The following is a 17,952-nucleotide window of genomic DNA, read 5'->3' as shown; positions in this document are numbered from 1 at the left end:
GAACCTTAAGTAAGGAGTTAGCGTGGCAAAGAGGTGATGACGATTGGAGCCGAGTCAGGGGCGTGTAATAATCTGTTTTGGCGAGTGAGAGAAGGATTGGAAGGTTGAGGAATTCAAAATGAATGAAGTCAGCATGACTACAGGATTTGAGCCAGAGCTGTTCAGCAGACCTGGCACAGCAGCATAAGTTGCGGATTTTAGAGCTTAGCCAGGGCTGGAACTTGAGGCACCTTTACAGAGTGTAGGGTAGGGGGAGCGATGGTATTTAGAACAGAGGAGAGAATGGTGTTATAGGAGGAGACAGCCTTGTTTACAGACTTGTGTAGCATAATGGTTGAGAGGAGGGGTTGAAACATTGGTGGAGAGAGTGCTGGGATCAATGGCCTGAAGATTCCTAAATATACAGGTAGAGATCAGCTGAGACTGGTGGGGAGGGTAGTTTATCAGATGATGGTCAGAGAGGGAACCTCTTTCTGAACCCCCCCCCCATGCTGAAGAAAATTCTGAAGGTCAGCGGATGTCTCCCGAACACTTCCACAGCCAAAAAAGATATCCTTGGTAGTCCAGGAGATACCCTGACACCCCACCCCCCAAAAGCCACAACACTTTCTTTCTGGTGGCGGGGACCCAGACCCCAGCTCACCGATCTTCCTCTTCTCCCCTCCCCCATGTGTGCCAGGACACCACCCCACCCCTAGTTGTTGGAAGCAGTGGCAGGAGGTATGCCTACTCTGTCCTGCTTCAGGGCCCACCTCTTCAAAATGGTGGTGCCCTACGCATTACATGAGACAGACATTGGGAAGCCACTGTTTGCTCTGGGATCAGTAGCATGTAATTTTGCTACTATTTGGGTTTCTGCCAGGTATTTGTGACCTGGTTTGGCCACTGTGGAAACAAGATAGTGAGCTAAATGGATCATTGGTCTGACCCAGTATGGCTGTTCTTATGCCTACAACCTGTGCTGTTTTATTAAAATATTTTATTGTATATTGTGTTTACATTGTAATATAGCATACTATGTCATACCTTCTACTGTTGTTTGAATATTTTTACTGCTGGAAACTTCTTTAAAAAGGCTGGTAAATAAATATGTACACACACTGGTTGAGAAGATTTGCATGAATAAACAGGCCATATGTATGATTGTGTGTTTACATGATTATGTATGTCCTCTCTGTAAACCACTTAAGTTTTAAGCAGTGTAGAAATTTTTAAAATAAATAAAAAATCTACTGCACCTGAATGTTACATGCCTCATGCTACAGCTGCAAAATGGCTTGAGCTAATAGCATATAAAATAATTTTGTTTGAATAGTTCTTTTATCTTTTTTGGTATATGATTGTTTATACTGGGGTGACTCTGCTGATGGCCTTTGATCTGGTTTCTGAGTAAGATGTTTGCAGTTTGCAGTATAGTAATCTATCTCTTTTTTTTTCTACTTGTTCTTTTCTTTAGAACATTTGATTGAGTTGAGCAAATCTAAGTATGGAAGGAATATTGTGAAGAAATTTCTCATGTATGGGTAAGTGCTACAGATTTTTAAGTTTGAGGCATTTTTCATGATTTCTCCAATAAACAATGTACACAAATTGGGACAAAAAAACTGGTACAGTTGCTTATTCTGGTGAAAAGGGTGCATCAGTCTTGACCAATGGGTTATTCTCCTCTCTAACTGTGAGTTGTGTAGAAGATGTCATCTACCTTTTTCGGCTGTGCTGTAGCTCCCCAGTCTTTTCTTCCACACTGAAGTTAGAAGATGTCTTTCTGATCTGCTCTGAGTCAACTTTATTGTTTTCAAGTTTATATCCAGGTTTGGAGGCTTTTTGGTGCTCAAGAGGTCTCCAGCAGCCCTGGGGCAGCTCTACCTGGAAGAAGATCCAGAATCTCTGAGCAGAAATATGTAACTAACAGGGCAACCCTTTTACAGGTAACCTGTTTAGCCGGCCTGCATTTACATCTATGGAGCTCGGGGATCATTCCCCTAGTATCTTGTGGCTCGCTCATATCTGTTCTGGAGCTTAAATGCAGGCTGTTTGGCCCCATGGTGGTCTGGGCTTTAGCAGGTGCTGGCTGTGTTTTCCTTCCCACAACAATGCATGTGGAGCTGTAGGGGTCCAAGATCTCAGTCCAACTTTGGTCCAACAAGCAGCCTGAAGATTGCAGCATTTGGACCCTTTTACACACTTGTTTGAGGCAGGAGTCTTCTCCATAATCCAGCTGCACTGTGAGCTGAAACAGGCAAGGCACCATTACAGTACAGTGAATATAGGCTGTTAAAGCCTATTGGGGGGGGGGGGGGGTCCTGAAAATTGTTGTTTGGGGGATTGCTGGGGCTTGGTTTAGGGACCCCACCACCACCTCCTAAAATCTCTTCTCTGAATTTTTTTGTGTTAATATTGCTCTCCCGAGTCATTTCTTTTGAGCTGCTGCGGCAGCCATCTCAGATTTCTCAATTTGGATTTAAAAGCCTCTCTATCTGACTCAACACCTTGATTTTGTTTAAAATCAATTGAGATGGACTCCTCAGGTTGTTTTACCCTATTCATGCCAGATTGAAGCTGGATGACTAACTGAGGAGCGACCGTGTGACGCGTGGCATTTGAGAGGGAGAGAGAGTGATGGGCTTAGCCCCCACAGATGTCTCATGTTTAGGGGAAAAAATCCCTTCTAGAGTTCTCGGATAGCGACATTGTGAAGTACAGATGTGTGGATGCCTCAGAGCCCACGAGGAAGCAAGGTGTGTCCCTGCAGGGGTCCTCTGGGCATCCTGTTCAGGGCTTTACATCTAATTTGGTGAGTGTGATGTGGAAAGCCTATTGGAATTGTCGGAAGCTGTATGCACCGTCTGCGGCCACACTGGGGATTCCACATTGGGTGGGGGGGGGGGTTACCCTCACAGAAAGCACCTTTCTCAAAGAAGAGTCATGGATAAGTCCCAGAGGTTCAGTTTGATATGGACTGGAGGTTGGAGTCACTCACTGCCTTTATTACCCCAGAATGAATCTTAATTTTATATGGAGACCGATGGTTGATTTTGTAGTGAATAGGCATCATTTTTCTTTGATAATATACATAGGGGGGTGGGGGGATTGGAAGATAAGATGTAGCGAAATTGAAATTTTGAAGGAATATGATAGTTTTAATGATTGGATAGAAAGATGGGAGGGGGGAGGGTTTTTAATTAATTTACATATTAAGAATATAATGTATGATGTTCAAGTGTTATATGATAGTATTTCATGTTGTTCTTTTTGTGCACTTGATGTAAGTTTAAAAAAGAATAAAGAAATTAAAAAAAAAAAAAAAGAAGACTTCATCTCAGGCGGAAGCTAATAGTCTTTAAAAGTTAAGTTGATTTGTTGCAAAATGTCATATCTAAAATTATATTAAATAATTTTTTTAAGTTTCCCTTCATATTCCAGAAAATGTATGCTAGTACATTTAGAGCGGTTTTTACAAATTCACATTAGTGATTCCCCTGTGGCAAAACCCATTTGGTTCCTATGGGCTTCATCGCAATTGCTGCATGGGAATTGCTAGCGCAACTTGGTGAAAGGAGCCCTTAGTGTGTTATACCCATATTTTTAAAAATATTTATACGTTAGTCTTTTGAAGATCTGAAGAAAAGCTGGCATTTTTTTCACTCCCTTTTTTCATCTTGCCCAAATCTTGTTTTGTGTTTGGATTAGGAGTAAACAACAAATAGCAGAAATAATAAGAAACTTCAAAGGTCAAGTGAGAAAGATGCTGCGTCATTCTGAGGCCTCCAATGTAGTGGAGTATGCATACAACGACAAGGCCATTTTGGAGCAGAGGAACATGCTGACTGAGGAGCTCTATGGAAACACCTTCCTAGTGTACAAGGTACCATTCTAACCCCCTGCTGCCTGTCTGTTGAGAGCTAGCTTAGAATCATTGAAATTTCAGGCTTGGAAAAATTTGCAGCCAAAAAATGTGTGGAGTCTGACATATGCCAACTCTTAGAGGACACCAATGCTTTGCTTTTTATCTTTAAGGATCAGTATGGTTTATGTTGGCATAACTGAGCATAGGATCCCATTCAGACATACTGGATATACTCAAATATAAACCGAGATGACCTTTTCCCCCCCAAAAATGAGGAAAAAAGGTTGACTCTAATATAAACCGGGGGTTTATATTCAAATGCCCTGCCAGGCTCTGCACCAAGCCCCCTCCCTCTCCTCTCCTGCTAGGGTTTGCACCTAGTCCTCCTCCCTGTCCTGCCAGGCTCTACATCCAACCTCCCTTTCTTGGGACTGCGTACATCTGGTAGCTCTATAGACATAATAGTAGTAGTAGTAGTAGTAATAGTATTTCCCCTCTCTTCTGTCTCTCCAGCCCAGTAGCATAGCTATACATCAATTTTTGGGTGGGCCTGGGGATGGGCTGGGTAGGTGAGCATCATTACCTGCTATCCCCCTCCCCTCTGTCTCTCTCCCACCTCTCTCTTTCTCTCCCCCTTCCCAATCTAGCATGCAGGCAGATAGGACAAATACAGGTTCTGTACCCTATTTTCATCAAGACCAGCCCTAAGCAAAAAGAAGAAAATCTCACATATGTGCCCCCCTCCCCTTCATCTTGTCTTCTGCACCTCACCTAGCTTCAGCTGCATTGATGAGATCCCTGCTTTCCTGCTGCAAAGCATCCTTTACCAGGATCCCTGCTTTCCTGCTGCAAAACGTCCTCTACCAGGATCCCTGCTTTCCTGCTGCAAAAGCTCTATAAAGTCCAACACTTTTCTGCTGCAAGAAGTCTTCTACTAGGATGTTTTCCTGCTGCAAAAGCTCCATAAAGTCCAGTGAGATACCTGCTTTGCCATCACAACGGGTCGTAACCACAAGGCTGAGATGCGCTGCACCAAAAGTTGAGGCTGGTCTCGTAGTATCAAGTCACGAGACTTGAAACTACGGGAACAGCCTCAACTTCGGCACCACACAGCTCAAGCACATAGGTCACTTGTAGCTGGGAAGCAGGGATGCAGTCAGAGGGCTTCACAGAGCTTCTGGAGGCCATAAAAATTAAGTTGGTGGGCTGAGTTGTGGCCTTTGAGCTGTGAGTTGGACAGAATCCTCCAGATGCATAACGACACTGTGGCGTGGTGTACATCACCAGGACGGTCCTACCAACCATAGGAATGGACCTAGGTACCTCAAAAATCGGTTGTACATAAGACAGAATGTGGAACCAGATCCTAGAATTCCAAGAGTATAAAATTATAAAGTTTATTGGTTCAAGAAACAAATCAAATGTGTCGCAATGTATTAAAAGTCAAACTCATACAACATGTAAAAACAATAATACTGCATTAATAATGACCAGACCCTACATGGGCCGTGTTTCGGCTTTTTCAAGCCTTCTTCAAGGGTCCTTAAAATACAGTAACAAGCATTCAAAGAACTGTGAGTCTTTTTGATGAATACTTGTGAAGGAGTGACGATTGCCGTACTGGCTAAAAATTGTTGATATTGTTTCTTGCACCAATAAACTTTATAATTTTATACTCTTGGAAGTCCAGGATCTGGTTCCACATTCTGTCTTCTGTGAGTTGGACAAGCATGCTCTATAACAGGGGTAGGCAATTCTGGTCCACGATAGCCGCAGGCAGATCAAGTTTTCAGGATATCTACAATAAATATGCATGAGATAGATTTGCATCTTAAGGAGGCAGTGCATGCAAATCCATTTCATATATGTACATTGTGACTATCCTGAAAACTTGACCTGCCTGTGGCTTTCAAGGACCAGAATCACCTACCCCTGCTCTATAAAATTAACAAAATCCATCCTCTCCTTTCTGAGCATACTACCAAAACCTTTTTTTTTTTTTCAGTGCCATGTATCATTTTTATTTTACTTTTATTCTGATCCTCCGAGGCTCATCCTGGTGTGGGATTTTCATAAATCTTTATTCATTTTCTTATGTTACAACAAGTGTTCCAAATAATCTCATTATAAGCTTGAATATACACACTTGATTAACTCATATATTAACATCAAATTTAACATTTCTTTAAAAAATTAATATTATATAAAGTTATAATATTATGTAAGAAATCTAAATTTATATAATTGTTAATGAATATAATAATCCCTTACCCCTCCTTCCCTCCCAATCAATAATACATAACATCATTTTTATTATAAAATCATTCAAATAATAATATAGTATGTAATAATCATAAATAAAATCCCACCCCATTCCCCTCTATTCAATTATCTTATCATGGGAAAAGTTAATCATTCATTACAGAAATCTGTTAATGGTCTCCAGACTTTTTTCAAATTTTAATCATGGGAAAATTTATCATTCTTTACAAAAATCTGTTAATGGTCCCCATATTTTTTGAAATTTATTCATATATCCTTTATGTGTTGCAATAGCAAGTTCCATTTTGTATATGTGGCATACCGAATTCCACCAGAACATATAATTCAATCTATCATGTTGTTTCCAGTTGAATGTGATTTGTTGTATTGCTATTCCAGTTAAAATAAATAAAAGTTTGTTATTACTTGATGAAATTTGACTTCTTGCTCTCATGGTTGTTCCAAATAATATAGTATCATATGTCAAGACTACCGGATTTTCTAACATTCTATTAATTTGGGGCCAAATTGATTTCCAGAATGATAAGATAAATGGACAAAAGAATAAAAGATGATCTAATGTCCCAACTTCAATATGACAGTGCCAGCATCTATTAGATCTTGAACTATCTATTTTTTGTAAACGAACCGGGGTCCAAAAAGCTCTATGTAAAAGAAAAAACCATGTTTGTCTCATTGATGCTGACACCGTACATTTTAACCTCCAAGACCAAAGTCGTGGCCATTGAGATGCACTAATTTGGTTCTTTATCTCAATGCTCCAAATGTCTCTAAGACCATTTTTTGGTTTTTTATTTATATATCCGGATATTATTTTATACCACTGTGCGGCTTTATGTCCTATTGAGTCCATCTGGAAACATAAGAATTCCAAACTGTGATATTTAGCAAGATCTTTCCATTCAGGGAACCCTTCCTGAATAGATTGTTTCAATTGCAACCATTTAAAATATTGTGTTTTATTAAGACCAAATTTGTGTTGCAATTGTGAAAATTCCAGCAACTTATCATTTTTTATTACATCATCCAAAATACGAATGCCAGCTATCATCCAATGTTTCCAGATGACTTTAAAACCGCCAATCTTGATCTTGGGGTTTAACCATATCGTTTGAGTAGTTGATTTACTAATTGGAATTTGAGTTAGATTACTTATGTATCTTATAGTTTTCCAGGTATCCATAAATATTTTATGATCTTTGTATAACTTTGGCATTTTGATACTAATTACGTGACTAAGACGTAATGGAAACATAAGCCTCCATTCTAGCCAGAACCAGTCTGGAATATTATCAGTGGGCTCTGGGAGGATCCATTACATACCATGACGTAAAATATAGGCTTGATGATACCTATAAAAGTTGGGAAAATTTACCCCTTCCTCCTTAATTGGTTTTTGCAAAGACACTAGAGCAATTCTTGGTTTTTTATCCATCCATATAAATTTTGTCAAAATCCTATTTAATTTTGTATAAAAAGATTCTTGAAAGAAAACTGGTATCATTCCCATTTGGTAACAAACTATAGGCAAAATCATCATTTTAACGGTTTGTACTCTTCCCCACCAAGATAAATGTAAAGGATTCCATTGCTCACACATTTCTGTTACTTTTTGTATTAAACATTTTTCATTAATTTTCATTGTTTCATCTATTGTTTTTGTAATCAAAATTCCAAGATATTTAATAGATTCTTCTTTCCAAACAAAAGAGAATGTATCAAATAAACCTTTTGTACAATGTACATTTAGCGGAAGAACCTCTGATTTATTCCAGTTAATTTTATACCCTGAAAAACTTCCAAATTTCTCAATTAGTTCAAGTAGATATGGAATGGTGGATTCTGGATTCCTCAAATATAATAGTAAATCGTCGGCATAAGCAGATATCTTATATTCTCTGTCTGAATGAGGTATACCTTGTATCTCCTTTGCTTGTTGGATAGCTAATATTAAGGGTTCTAAAACAATATCAAACAGCAAAGGAGACAAGGGACATCCTTGTCTAACTCCTCTCTGTAGATTAAATTTTTCTGAAAACGTATTATTGATATATAATCTAGCAGAAGGGGAGCTATACAATGTTTGTATCATTTGTATAAATCCAGGACCTATACCAAACCATTCCATTGCCTGATATATAAAAGGCCATTCTACTCTATCGAAAGCCTTTTCTGCATCCAATGAAACAGCAAAAGTAGGCTCATTCATTTTCTTTGTTAAATATAGCATATGGAATGTTAATCTGGTATTGTGAGATGAATGTCTTTGAGCAACGAATCCTGTTTGATGCATACCTATAATGTGGGGGAGAGCATTAGCCAATCTTAACGCAAGTATTTTTGCTAATAATTTTCCGTCTACATTTATTAAAGATATTGGCCTATAGTTTGAGACCAAAGTGGGATCTTTATTAGGTTTTGGCAAAACAATAGTTAAAGATTCTGATATAGTGCCGTTAATACAACCTTTATTAAGTTGATATTGATAAAGATTTAATAAATAGGGTAATAAAAAATTTTGAAATGTTTTATAGAACTCAACTGTATATCCATCACCACCTGGAGCGGATCCAACTCTAAGGGATTTCAAAGCTGTTCCTAATTCTTTTAGTGATATTGGTTCTTCTAAACTTCGTTTTATATGTTCAGGAATTTTTGGACCCTCTAACATTTTCAAAAATTCTAAACCATCTTTTTCTTTATTTATATAAGTCTCGGAAGAATAAAGAGATTTATAAAATTTTAGGAATTGTTTTAAAATAGGTTCATTTTGTGTATATATATCTCCATTATCATCTTTTATAGCAATTAGTTTTGTTTTCCTTTTTTTTGCTTTAAGATAATTTGCCAATATTCTTCCCGACTTATTTGAGTTACCATAATACAGCGTTTGCTGGGAGAACAAATCTTTCTTAATCATTTTAGATGAGATCTCATTATATTTAACTTTTAGTTTTATTAATTCTTGTTGAATAGAATATTCCCATTTTTCTATAAGTTTTGATTCCAAATTTTTAATCTCTTTTTCTAAGATTAAAAATTGTTTTTTATTTTGTTTTTTAATAAAAGCCGAATAAGAAATTATTTGTCCTCTAATTGCTGCCTTAAAGGCATACCATAGAATTTCTCTATTAATCTCATCTGTATCATTCATTTGAAAAAATTATTTCATTTTTGTTAGAAGATTTTCACAAAAAATTGGATCAGCCAACAATGTATTATCCAACTTCCAAATTGGTCTGTTATTATTTTGATCAATAATTTTAATTTTGATCCATATTCCACCATGATCAGATAAAATAATAGGATCAATGGCGGCCTGTGTCACCTGTTGTGCTAGATGATTTGAAGTAAAAATATAGTCTATTCTTGAAAAAGAATTATGAACATGAGAACAAAAAGAAAATTCCCGACCATCAAAATGAAGTGTTCGCCAAATATCTATTAAATCGCAAGATTGAATTAAATTTTCTAATCCCATAGATTTCATAACTCTACTTGGGTTTTTATCTAATAAAGGATCCATTACAGCAGGGGTGCCCAACGCGTCAATCGCGATCGACCAGTAGCTCAGGAAGGCAACTCGAGTCGATCGCACTCTGTGTTGCCGTCCTGATCTACGGGCCGATCAGCCTTCCTCTCCAGTGTTCTCCCTAGGGCCTTTTAGCTGGGCGGTTCGCCCAGCTGTCATCTGCCGCTGCTGAACATTAAAAAAAAACCCCAAAAAAACGGCTTGGAGATTTCAGCCCCTAGCGAACTTATGCTCCGGGCTCTAACGTGTACGTGCAGGCTTCTCTTCTCTTCCCTCCGAAACCGGAAGTTATGTCCGGGGAGGGGGGGGGGGGAGAAGGGAAGCCTGCATGCACATGTTGAGAGCCCTGAAGCAAGCGTTCGCTACGGGCTAATGCGGGAGACAGGTTAGTGAAGCATTTGTTCTTGTTCCTGCCGGGTCCTGCCTACTTTCTGTTTCCGCGAAGGCAGGACCCGGCAGCATTTCCCCCAATAGGTTGATCACGATCTTGGGCTGATCAGCCTTCCTCTTCCCGACAGCAGAATTGACGTCGGGGAGAGGAATGCTGGTTGGCCGAAGCAGGGAGAGCTTGGGGCCTGTTATTGGTGGCGTTTGGGTCCTGGTCCCCGATGGTAATGGCAGTGGCAGTGGCTTGGGGGAGGGCAGGGAGAAAGAAAGAAAAAGGGCAGGCAGGGAGACAGAAGGAAAGAAGAGAAACAGAAAAAAATGAAAGGGAGGCAGAGAGAAAGAAAGGGCAGGGAAGAGGAAGGAAAAGTTGGGGGGAAGGAATGAGGTCTGGAGGAGAGGAAGCATACAGGCTAAAAGAAGGGAAGAAAGATTGTATGCACAGTCAGAAGAAGAAAGTGCAACCAGAGACTCATGAAATCACCAGACAAGGTAGGGAAAATGATTTTATTTTAAATTTAGTGATCAAAATGTGTCTGAATTTATATCTGCTGTCTATATTTTACACTAAGGTCCCCTTTTACTAAACCGCAATAGAGGTTTTTAGCGCAGGGAGCCTATGAGTGTCGAGAGCAGCGCTGGGCATTCAGCGCAGCTCCCTGCGCTTAAAAACTGCTATCGTGGTTTAGTAAAAAGGGAGGGGGTATATTTGTCTATTTTTGTATGGTTGTTACTGAGGTGATAGTGCTTAGAGTCATCTGCTTTGACCTCTTTGAAAAACCCTGGAATAGGAATGATGATTAACATTTTCTATGCATACAGTGTGCTTTGTGTTTTTTTTAAATTTTATTGTTGGTAGATCATTTTGACTTGGTCATTTAAAAAGTAGCTCGCAAGCCCAAAAAGTGTGGGCACCCCTGCATTACAGCATTGAAATCCCCAGCTACTATAAGATTTGAAGTAGCCAGTGGTAAAATTAGTTGTTGAAGAGTTTTAAAGAATTCATTTTGGTTCGAATTAGGGGCGTATATATTAAATAACGTCATGGTAGTATTTCCCATATTCATTTCCACAATTACCCATCTTCCATGAATATCTGAAGCTTTTAATTTGAATGAAGCAGAGCATTTTTTATTAACTAGAATAGCAACACCCGCTTTTTTCCCTATAGCTGGTGAGAAAAAACAGTGTTTGACCCAACCTCCTTCTAGCTTATTAGATTCTATATGCGAGAGGTGGGTCTCTTGTATAAAGCATATATCTGTATCAAAACCTTTATCCATTCTCTCATCACCTCTCAATTAGATTACTGCAACTTGCTTCTCTCAGGTCTTCCACTCAACCATCTCTGTCCCCTCCAATCCAGGCAAAATTTTGCTACACAACTTATGTTCTATGAGAACTGCCATACTCACATTACTCCTCTCCTTCATTGGTTCCCCATCCATTTCCAAATATAATTCAAACTCCTCTTAACTGACCTACAAGTGCATTCACTCTGTAACCCCTCAATATCTCTCCTCACTTATCTCCCCCTATGCTCTCCCTGCAAACTCTGTTAATTGGGCAAGTCCCTCCTATCCATACCTTTCTCCTCCACTGCCAACTCTAGACTCCATCCCTTCTATCTTTCTGTACTATATGCATGGAACAGATTGCCTGAATCATTGTGTCAGGCTCCGTCTCTAGCAGTATTCAATTCCAAGCTAAAAGCCTGCTTTTTTGAGGCTGTTTTCAGCTCCTAAATCCCAATCAGTGTAAAATTACCTATGTCCGTCCTATCATTCTCTCTGCAAAAAATTCCCCAACTCCTGTTTATCCTAATCTGTCTCCAAATTAGATCGTAAGCTCTAAGAGCAGGGATCGTCCATTACATGTCAGATGTACAGCACTGTGTATGCCCTTCAGTGCTATAGAAATGATACAGTAGTAATAATATTCGGCACAGCCCTATTTTGTATGTACATTTTTAACTAGATTTCTGGATAGCTTTTAAAGGAGCAATAGAGAAATTTGATATTTCTAGTATATGCACATTGCTTTACGTTTTTAGTTTTTTATTCATTTTTCATATAACAACAAGTGTATCACATAAATTTATACAATTTCATTGAGTACACACTTGATAATCCTTCATAGATCATTGTAAATACAACATATTATTATATAATACTGTACTATAATATTGAAAAAGCATATCATACTTAATAAGTATACCAACTATTACTCTAATTATACTCTTTTTTTATATGCACATTGCTGATTTTAATCCAAGTTGTCTTAGTAAGCATATGGTTTTTTTTTATGTATTAAGTCTGTTGTTCACCCAACATTGGCTAAAGTTTTGGAAGCTCATCCTGACAAGCAAGAAGCCATCACGGAGGAAATGAAACAAATTCTTACACCAATGGCACAAAAGTAAGAAAAAAAATTAGTATTTCCATTTTAAACATACTTACTTTCCACCTTTCCTTTTACTTCTCCATTCATTACTTTCTGAGGATAGACATTGTTCACCAAGCAGGCAAGTTTTTAATTTCTCTGTGCCGGAGCCATAGGTTTCCTGTTTAGTTTTGTTCTAGAAGCTTTCTCAGCCCTGAAAGTTTAGTAGGGGAATGAGCTGGAAAGAGGGATTATGCTCCTTTAATGAAAAGCTGTAATCTAATCTTGCATTTCTGGCTTGCTTCATCCCTGTACTAGGTCCAAATTGGCTCGCAAGAAAACAGATACTGTAGAAGTAGACAATGTATAAAAATAATATGCTAACTTATTGCCAGTACTTGCTTTTTCTTTTTATCTCTCCAGCCTTGATGTGCAGTGATTGTGTCAGTGCTACACTATTGAGTATAGTGGAGACAGATGTACAAAATGACAAATTTAGAAATGGCTCATCACTTCCAGTGAACCTTATGTGTACCCAATAGATATTCACTTTCAAAACCTCCATGTGAAATAATTTAGCGTAAAGCAGTAGAGGGGGTAGAGCATCACTTGGATGAGAAGCTAAGTAAAAAAAAAGAAAAAGAAGCTACCAGAAAAGATAATTAGGGCCTGTAAAGACTTCTGCCTCCACAACACTTGAAATGTTTGTGTATGGTAAGATGGATGCTCCTAGTGCACCATAGAACTCAGCAGCTCCCCTCATCTAGCTCTTCTTAATGGCGTGGTCCAGTTTTCGCAGAAACCTCAATAGGATACTACTAAATATCCCATCCATGAAAAGCCTTCAATACAAACGTGTTTTCCACTCCATGTTTACCTTTGTAGGAGTAAAAACTTATAATAACCTCACAGAAACGACCAGAACAGAACCTAACTACACCATATTACAGAAGAAACTGAAAACCCATCTTTTCAACATTTGATCTCCCCTTTCGCTCCCTTCCTCTCAACTTCCACGCCACCCTCTTGCCTCTCCTCCCTCTTCTCCCTCTCCGTCGACCCTCTTCCACTCTTTGTCGCCTTGAGCCTTTATAAGTTTGTGCGACGCACAAATATAAGATTAGATAACATGAATGGAGATGTCTAGTATGAGAATAATAGGGAGCATTAATTTCTAGTAATAATGGGAACTCTGCACAATGTTAGGTACCTTGACCCACCCTATCAAGAAGATTCCAGGATGGAAAGGATTTCATTAAGTGTGGAAATGATAGAGAAAGCTCTAAATATTGGTACAGAAAGGGTGGGAGAGGCAGAGAAGCACATAAGTGACATGAGAAACATGAATGAAAAAGGGAATAGTGGGTTTTGGTCAGAATTGCTCCTACTAGATAAATATGCCATATTTATCAGGCTATAAAAACACATTTTAAGATTTTAGTTAAATTTGTCCTACATCGTTTATAATTAACATTCACTCCTCCCTACATCTTCTGCATTTCTGCACACTACTGACAGTCCAAGATTTTAAAATAATATTTTGTAAATTTAGCTGAGAAGGCATAAAAATGGACCCATGAAGAATTGAGCTGTTGGCTGGATACCTATTGGTTCTAGTACCCACCGCCTGATGGACCATAAAAAAATCATTATTAAGTGAGGGTGTTTTGTTGTGAATATTTTTAGAAAATACAAAAGCTGCAGTGAAACTTTATCCTCAATTTTTCATTACAAACCTTGGGTGCAGCTGTAGTCCAATAATTGTGATGTGTCTGGTCAGCATTCCAGAAGAGGCTGAAGTTAAAAACACTGGTTTGAGGAATATACTGTATATTGGAAAAAAATTAAATACATTGGAAATGCCACATAAGGTTATCTCACTTAACGGAGAAGAAAAATGGGGTTAATCCATTTATTTATTTTACTAAGCCAGTGTCTCGCAAACTTCAGAAGCTGCAGCACACTAAACCCTATGCCGCGGCTGGAGGGCATCCAGAAATGCGTGGATGCATGCGTGCCATCATTACGTTGATGTCTGCACATGTGCGAAAGCCCTCCAGATGGAGCCCTGAGCCGCCAGTGGGGGAGTGTGACTAAAAGAGAGGCGCATAGAGAAGGAGAGGCACTGGCGAGGAGAAGAGGTGCCGATGCCAACTGAATGCCTACAGAACATGCCTCTCGCCATGAGAGGCACATTCTGTAGGCAGTCAGCTGGTGCCTCTCCTTAGAGAATGACACAGTGGATGTTACCCACGGCTATCCGTGAGTAGCCGCGGGTAACGCGCCAGAACAGTGGAGGGGGGAAAGGTGCTCACCACAGGTACGGGGACAAGGCCATCCTCCGCCCTTGTTCCGGTTGCATCAGAGGAGAAGCTTCTGCCCAAACATGCATGCGACTGCACGAACACTGGCGGCTTTCAACAAGCTACTTAAACCTTAAAATGCACAGCAAAGGTAAGGGGGAGGGAGGGAGATGCACGGACCACACAAGGGATGCCAAAGCGAAGTGAGGTAGCGAGATGGAAGGGTGGAGGGGACGGGGCGGTGAAGGGGACGGTGGTCCGGTGACGGGGCATTAACGGGACAGATTTTTTTCCATGTGTCATTCTCTATCTCTCTTAACTGTCATCTCGTGGCACAGTTTGTGATACACTGTACTAAACCATTAAATATTTTCAGAATTGAATAAATTTGAATTTTAAATGAGATCTTCATATGCTGAACAGATGAGGAGAAAAGAGGCAATGCTGGACCGGGGAGGGAAGCTACATGGGTGGTAGACCATGACATCCTACTACAAATACTAGAAACAATAGGAATCACAGGAAAAGTGCACACTTGGTTTCAAGGATTCCTACAGTCCAGGACCTACAGAGTAAAAATAAAGAAAAATCAGAACCATGGTCCAACCTCTGCGGCGTACCCCAAGGATCGCCTTTATCCCCAACTCTCTTCAATCCCTACACTGCATTCCTTGGCACCTGCCTAGACAAATTAGGCTTAACTTCCTATAGCTATGCAGATGACATCACCATCCTCCTTCCTTTTGATCAATCTACACACTCCATGACAGACAAACTACACAGAACATTAGAAACAGTGGCTACATGGATGAAAGAACACAAACTAAACCTGAACCCAGACAAAACAAAATTTATACTTCTTGAAACAAACAAAACCCCAACCATAACAAACTTAATAATAAACTCAATCACATACCCCACTCAACCCACCCTAAGACTTCTTGGAGTGATGATAGACAGAAGCTGTACCATGCAACCTCAAATCAACAAAACAATACAGAAATAATTCATGAGAAACTTAAGGCAAGTCTGAAAATTCTTTGACAGAAAACAATTCCAGCTCATGGTCCAATCCCTAGTCCTAGGACTTCTAGACTACTGCAACATCCTCTATCTCCCATGCCCCGCAGTCATGATAAAACAACAACAAACAGTACAAAACACAGCCCTGAGACTGATTTATTCGCTGAAGAAATACGACCACATCACCGCCGCATACCTCGACTCACACTGGCTCCCAATACAAGCAAGAATACAATTCAAATTTTACTATCTACTATTTAAAGCAGGGGTGTCCAACCTTTTGGCTTCCCTGGGCCACTTTGGTCGAAAAAAAATGTTTCTAGGGTCGCACAAACACTGCAGCAAGATAGAGGAGGGGGCCGGCAAGACAGTAAACACCTGGGGGTAGCAGAGGAAAAACATTGCATCGCCCTCAACTGGGGCCGCACAAAATACTTCACGGGGCCACTTGTGGCCCTCGGGCCACAGGTTGTACACCCCTGATTTAAAGCAATCAATGGAGACAGCCCAGCCTACTTGAACAACCGCCTTATCCAAACTGACACAACCAGGCAAAAGAAACCCAAACACCATTCACGCACTCCCCAATCAGAGGCGTCAAATGCAAAAAAATGTATGATGGCCTACTGGCCACGTAGGCAGCAAAACTTGTCCACCAATTATCCAATCTACTGATGACGACACCAGACTACAAAACCTTCAGGAAAGAAATTAAAACCCTGCTATTCAAGAAATCCATCAAGACAAACTAACTCCACAGGAAGTATCTCAATCCTCCAAAGTAACTCGCACAACTATGTAATCTCTTCTGGAATTGTCCAGATAACCTCTAATGTAATCCGCCTTGAACCGCAAGGTAATGGCGGAATAAAAGTCACTAATGTAATGTAATGGAACATAAGAATTGCCGCTGCTGGGTCAGACCAGTGGTCCTTCGTTCCCAGCAGTCCGTTCATGCAGCGGCCCCCAGGTCAAAGACCAGTCCTCTAATTGAGTCCAGCCTCACCTGCGTACGTTCCAGTTTAGCAGGAACTTGTCCAACTTTGTCTTGAATCCCTGGAGGGTGTTTTCCCCTATAACAGGGTAGTGATGAAAAAAGATAGATTCTAGATACTGTGGATGGGGCCTGTTTTTGTGTCTGAGGGCTGATGTAGGAGCCAAACAGTTAATCCAGATGGTTCAGGTCCTCAGGGATAGATTAAGGCAGTCCTAATTTTACCCCCAATTAAATATAATGATGATATGGAGCTATGTGATATTCTATTGTGAAAGACATACGAGTCTTGACAATAGGTGATATTCCCATACTCGCAAGTTGATTGCAAAAGGATAAAATTTACGTTCTTCAGCTCCTCCTCCTTCTCCAGTGCTGTAGAGCCCCCTTCAGTTTTTTCCTTCTTCAAGCAAGTTGAGAAGGTATGATTCTGATCTGTCCTGATATTCTTTTTATTCTTTGGGGGGTTTGTAATCCGAGTTTGAGGCTTTTCAGTGCTGAGGAGGTCCCCAGTGACCCTGAGGCAGCTCTGCCTGGGAGAAGATGCAGACTCTGGGTCAGAACGACTGCAGCTGGTAAGGCAACCCTTGGGATTCTTATTTGGCCAGTCTGCATTAGATCTTGTGGAGCCGATAATTTCGTTTTAATTTTTCCTGTACTATCTGATGTGTCTTCAGTTAAGATCTTGATGAATGTTGTCTTTATGGATATTTTTAATTGGATGTCTCAATGCTCTTTAAAATTAAATCCAGATAAGACAAATGTAATTTGGTTAAAACCACCCTATTTAGTATGACAGGGAGGAAAAGGAAGTCAGGTTGTTCTCATAGAAACTGTGAAACTTAATAACATAGATGTGAAATTTAAAGAAGAAATTAAATTACTGTGGGTTTGATTAGATGTTGACCTAACAATGGAAACTCAGGTTAATAATCTGATTAGGAAAGTCTGGTTTACATTAAAATTGTTGTAAACTCGTAGAATGAAATATTTCTTAGAGAGAAATTATTTACAGGTTATTGTCCAGTCTCTTGTACTTACTTCCATGGATCACTGTAATATTTGCTTGTTAGGTATTCCTATTAAACAGATGTAATGACTGCAGATTATGCAGAATGTTGCAGCTAAATTAGTTAGGGAAAAATAGATGTATCAATAGAGTAGCATGATCATAAGAATTACACTGGCTGCCAATTGCAGCAAG

At 39.7% G+C, this 17,952-nt stretch overlaps 1 protein-coding gene across 2 annotated transcripts in view; it reads left to right on the top strand.

Annotated features, from left to right (window-relative positions):
• PUM3 (pumilio RNA binding family member 3) overlaps positions 1 to 17,952 on the top strand; it is a 142,576-nt gene that overhangs the window by 50,201 nt on the left and 74,423 nt on the right. For both annotated transcript variants that reach the window (XM_033925312.1, XM_033925303.1), the window contains exons 7-9: positions 1,457 to 1,523; positions 3,691 to 3,865; positions 12,361 to 12,464. In XM_033925312.1, the coding sequence (XP_033781203.1) occupies positions 1,457 to 1,523; positions 3,691 to 3,865; positions 12,361 to 12,464 (346 nt within the window). The remainder of the gene's footprint in view (positions 1 to 1,456; positions 1,524 to 3,690; positions 3,866 to 12,360; positions 12,465 to 17,952) is intronic.

This window comes from Geotrypetes seraphini, chromosome 1 (genome assembly GCF_902459505.1).
Source record: "Geotrypetes seraphini chromosome 1, aGeoSer1.1, whole genome shotgun sequence".
NCBI classification, from domain to species: domain Eukaryota; kingdom Metazoa; phylum Chordata; class Amphibia; order Gymnophiona; family Dermophiidae; genus Geotrypetes; species Geotrypetes seraphini.
The sequence above is the reverse complement of the archived record's forward strand: the minus strand, read 5'-3'. Positions and strand labels throughout refer to the sequence as shown.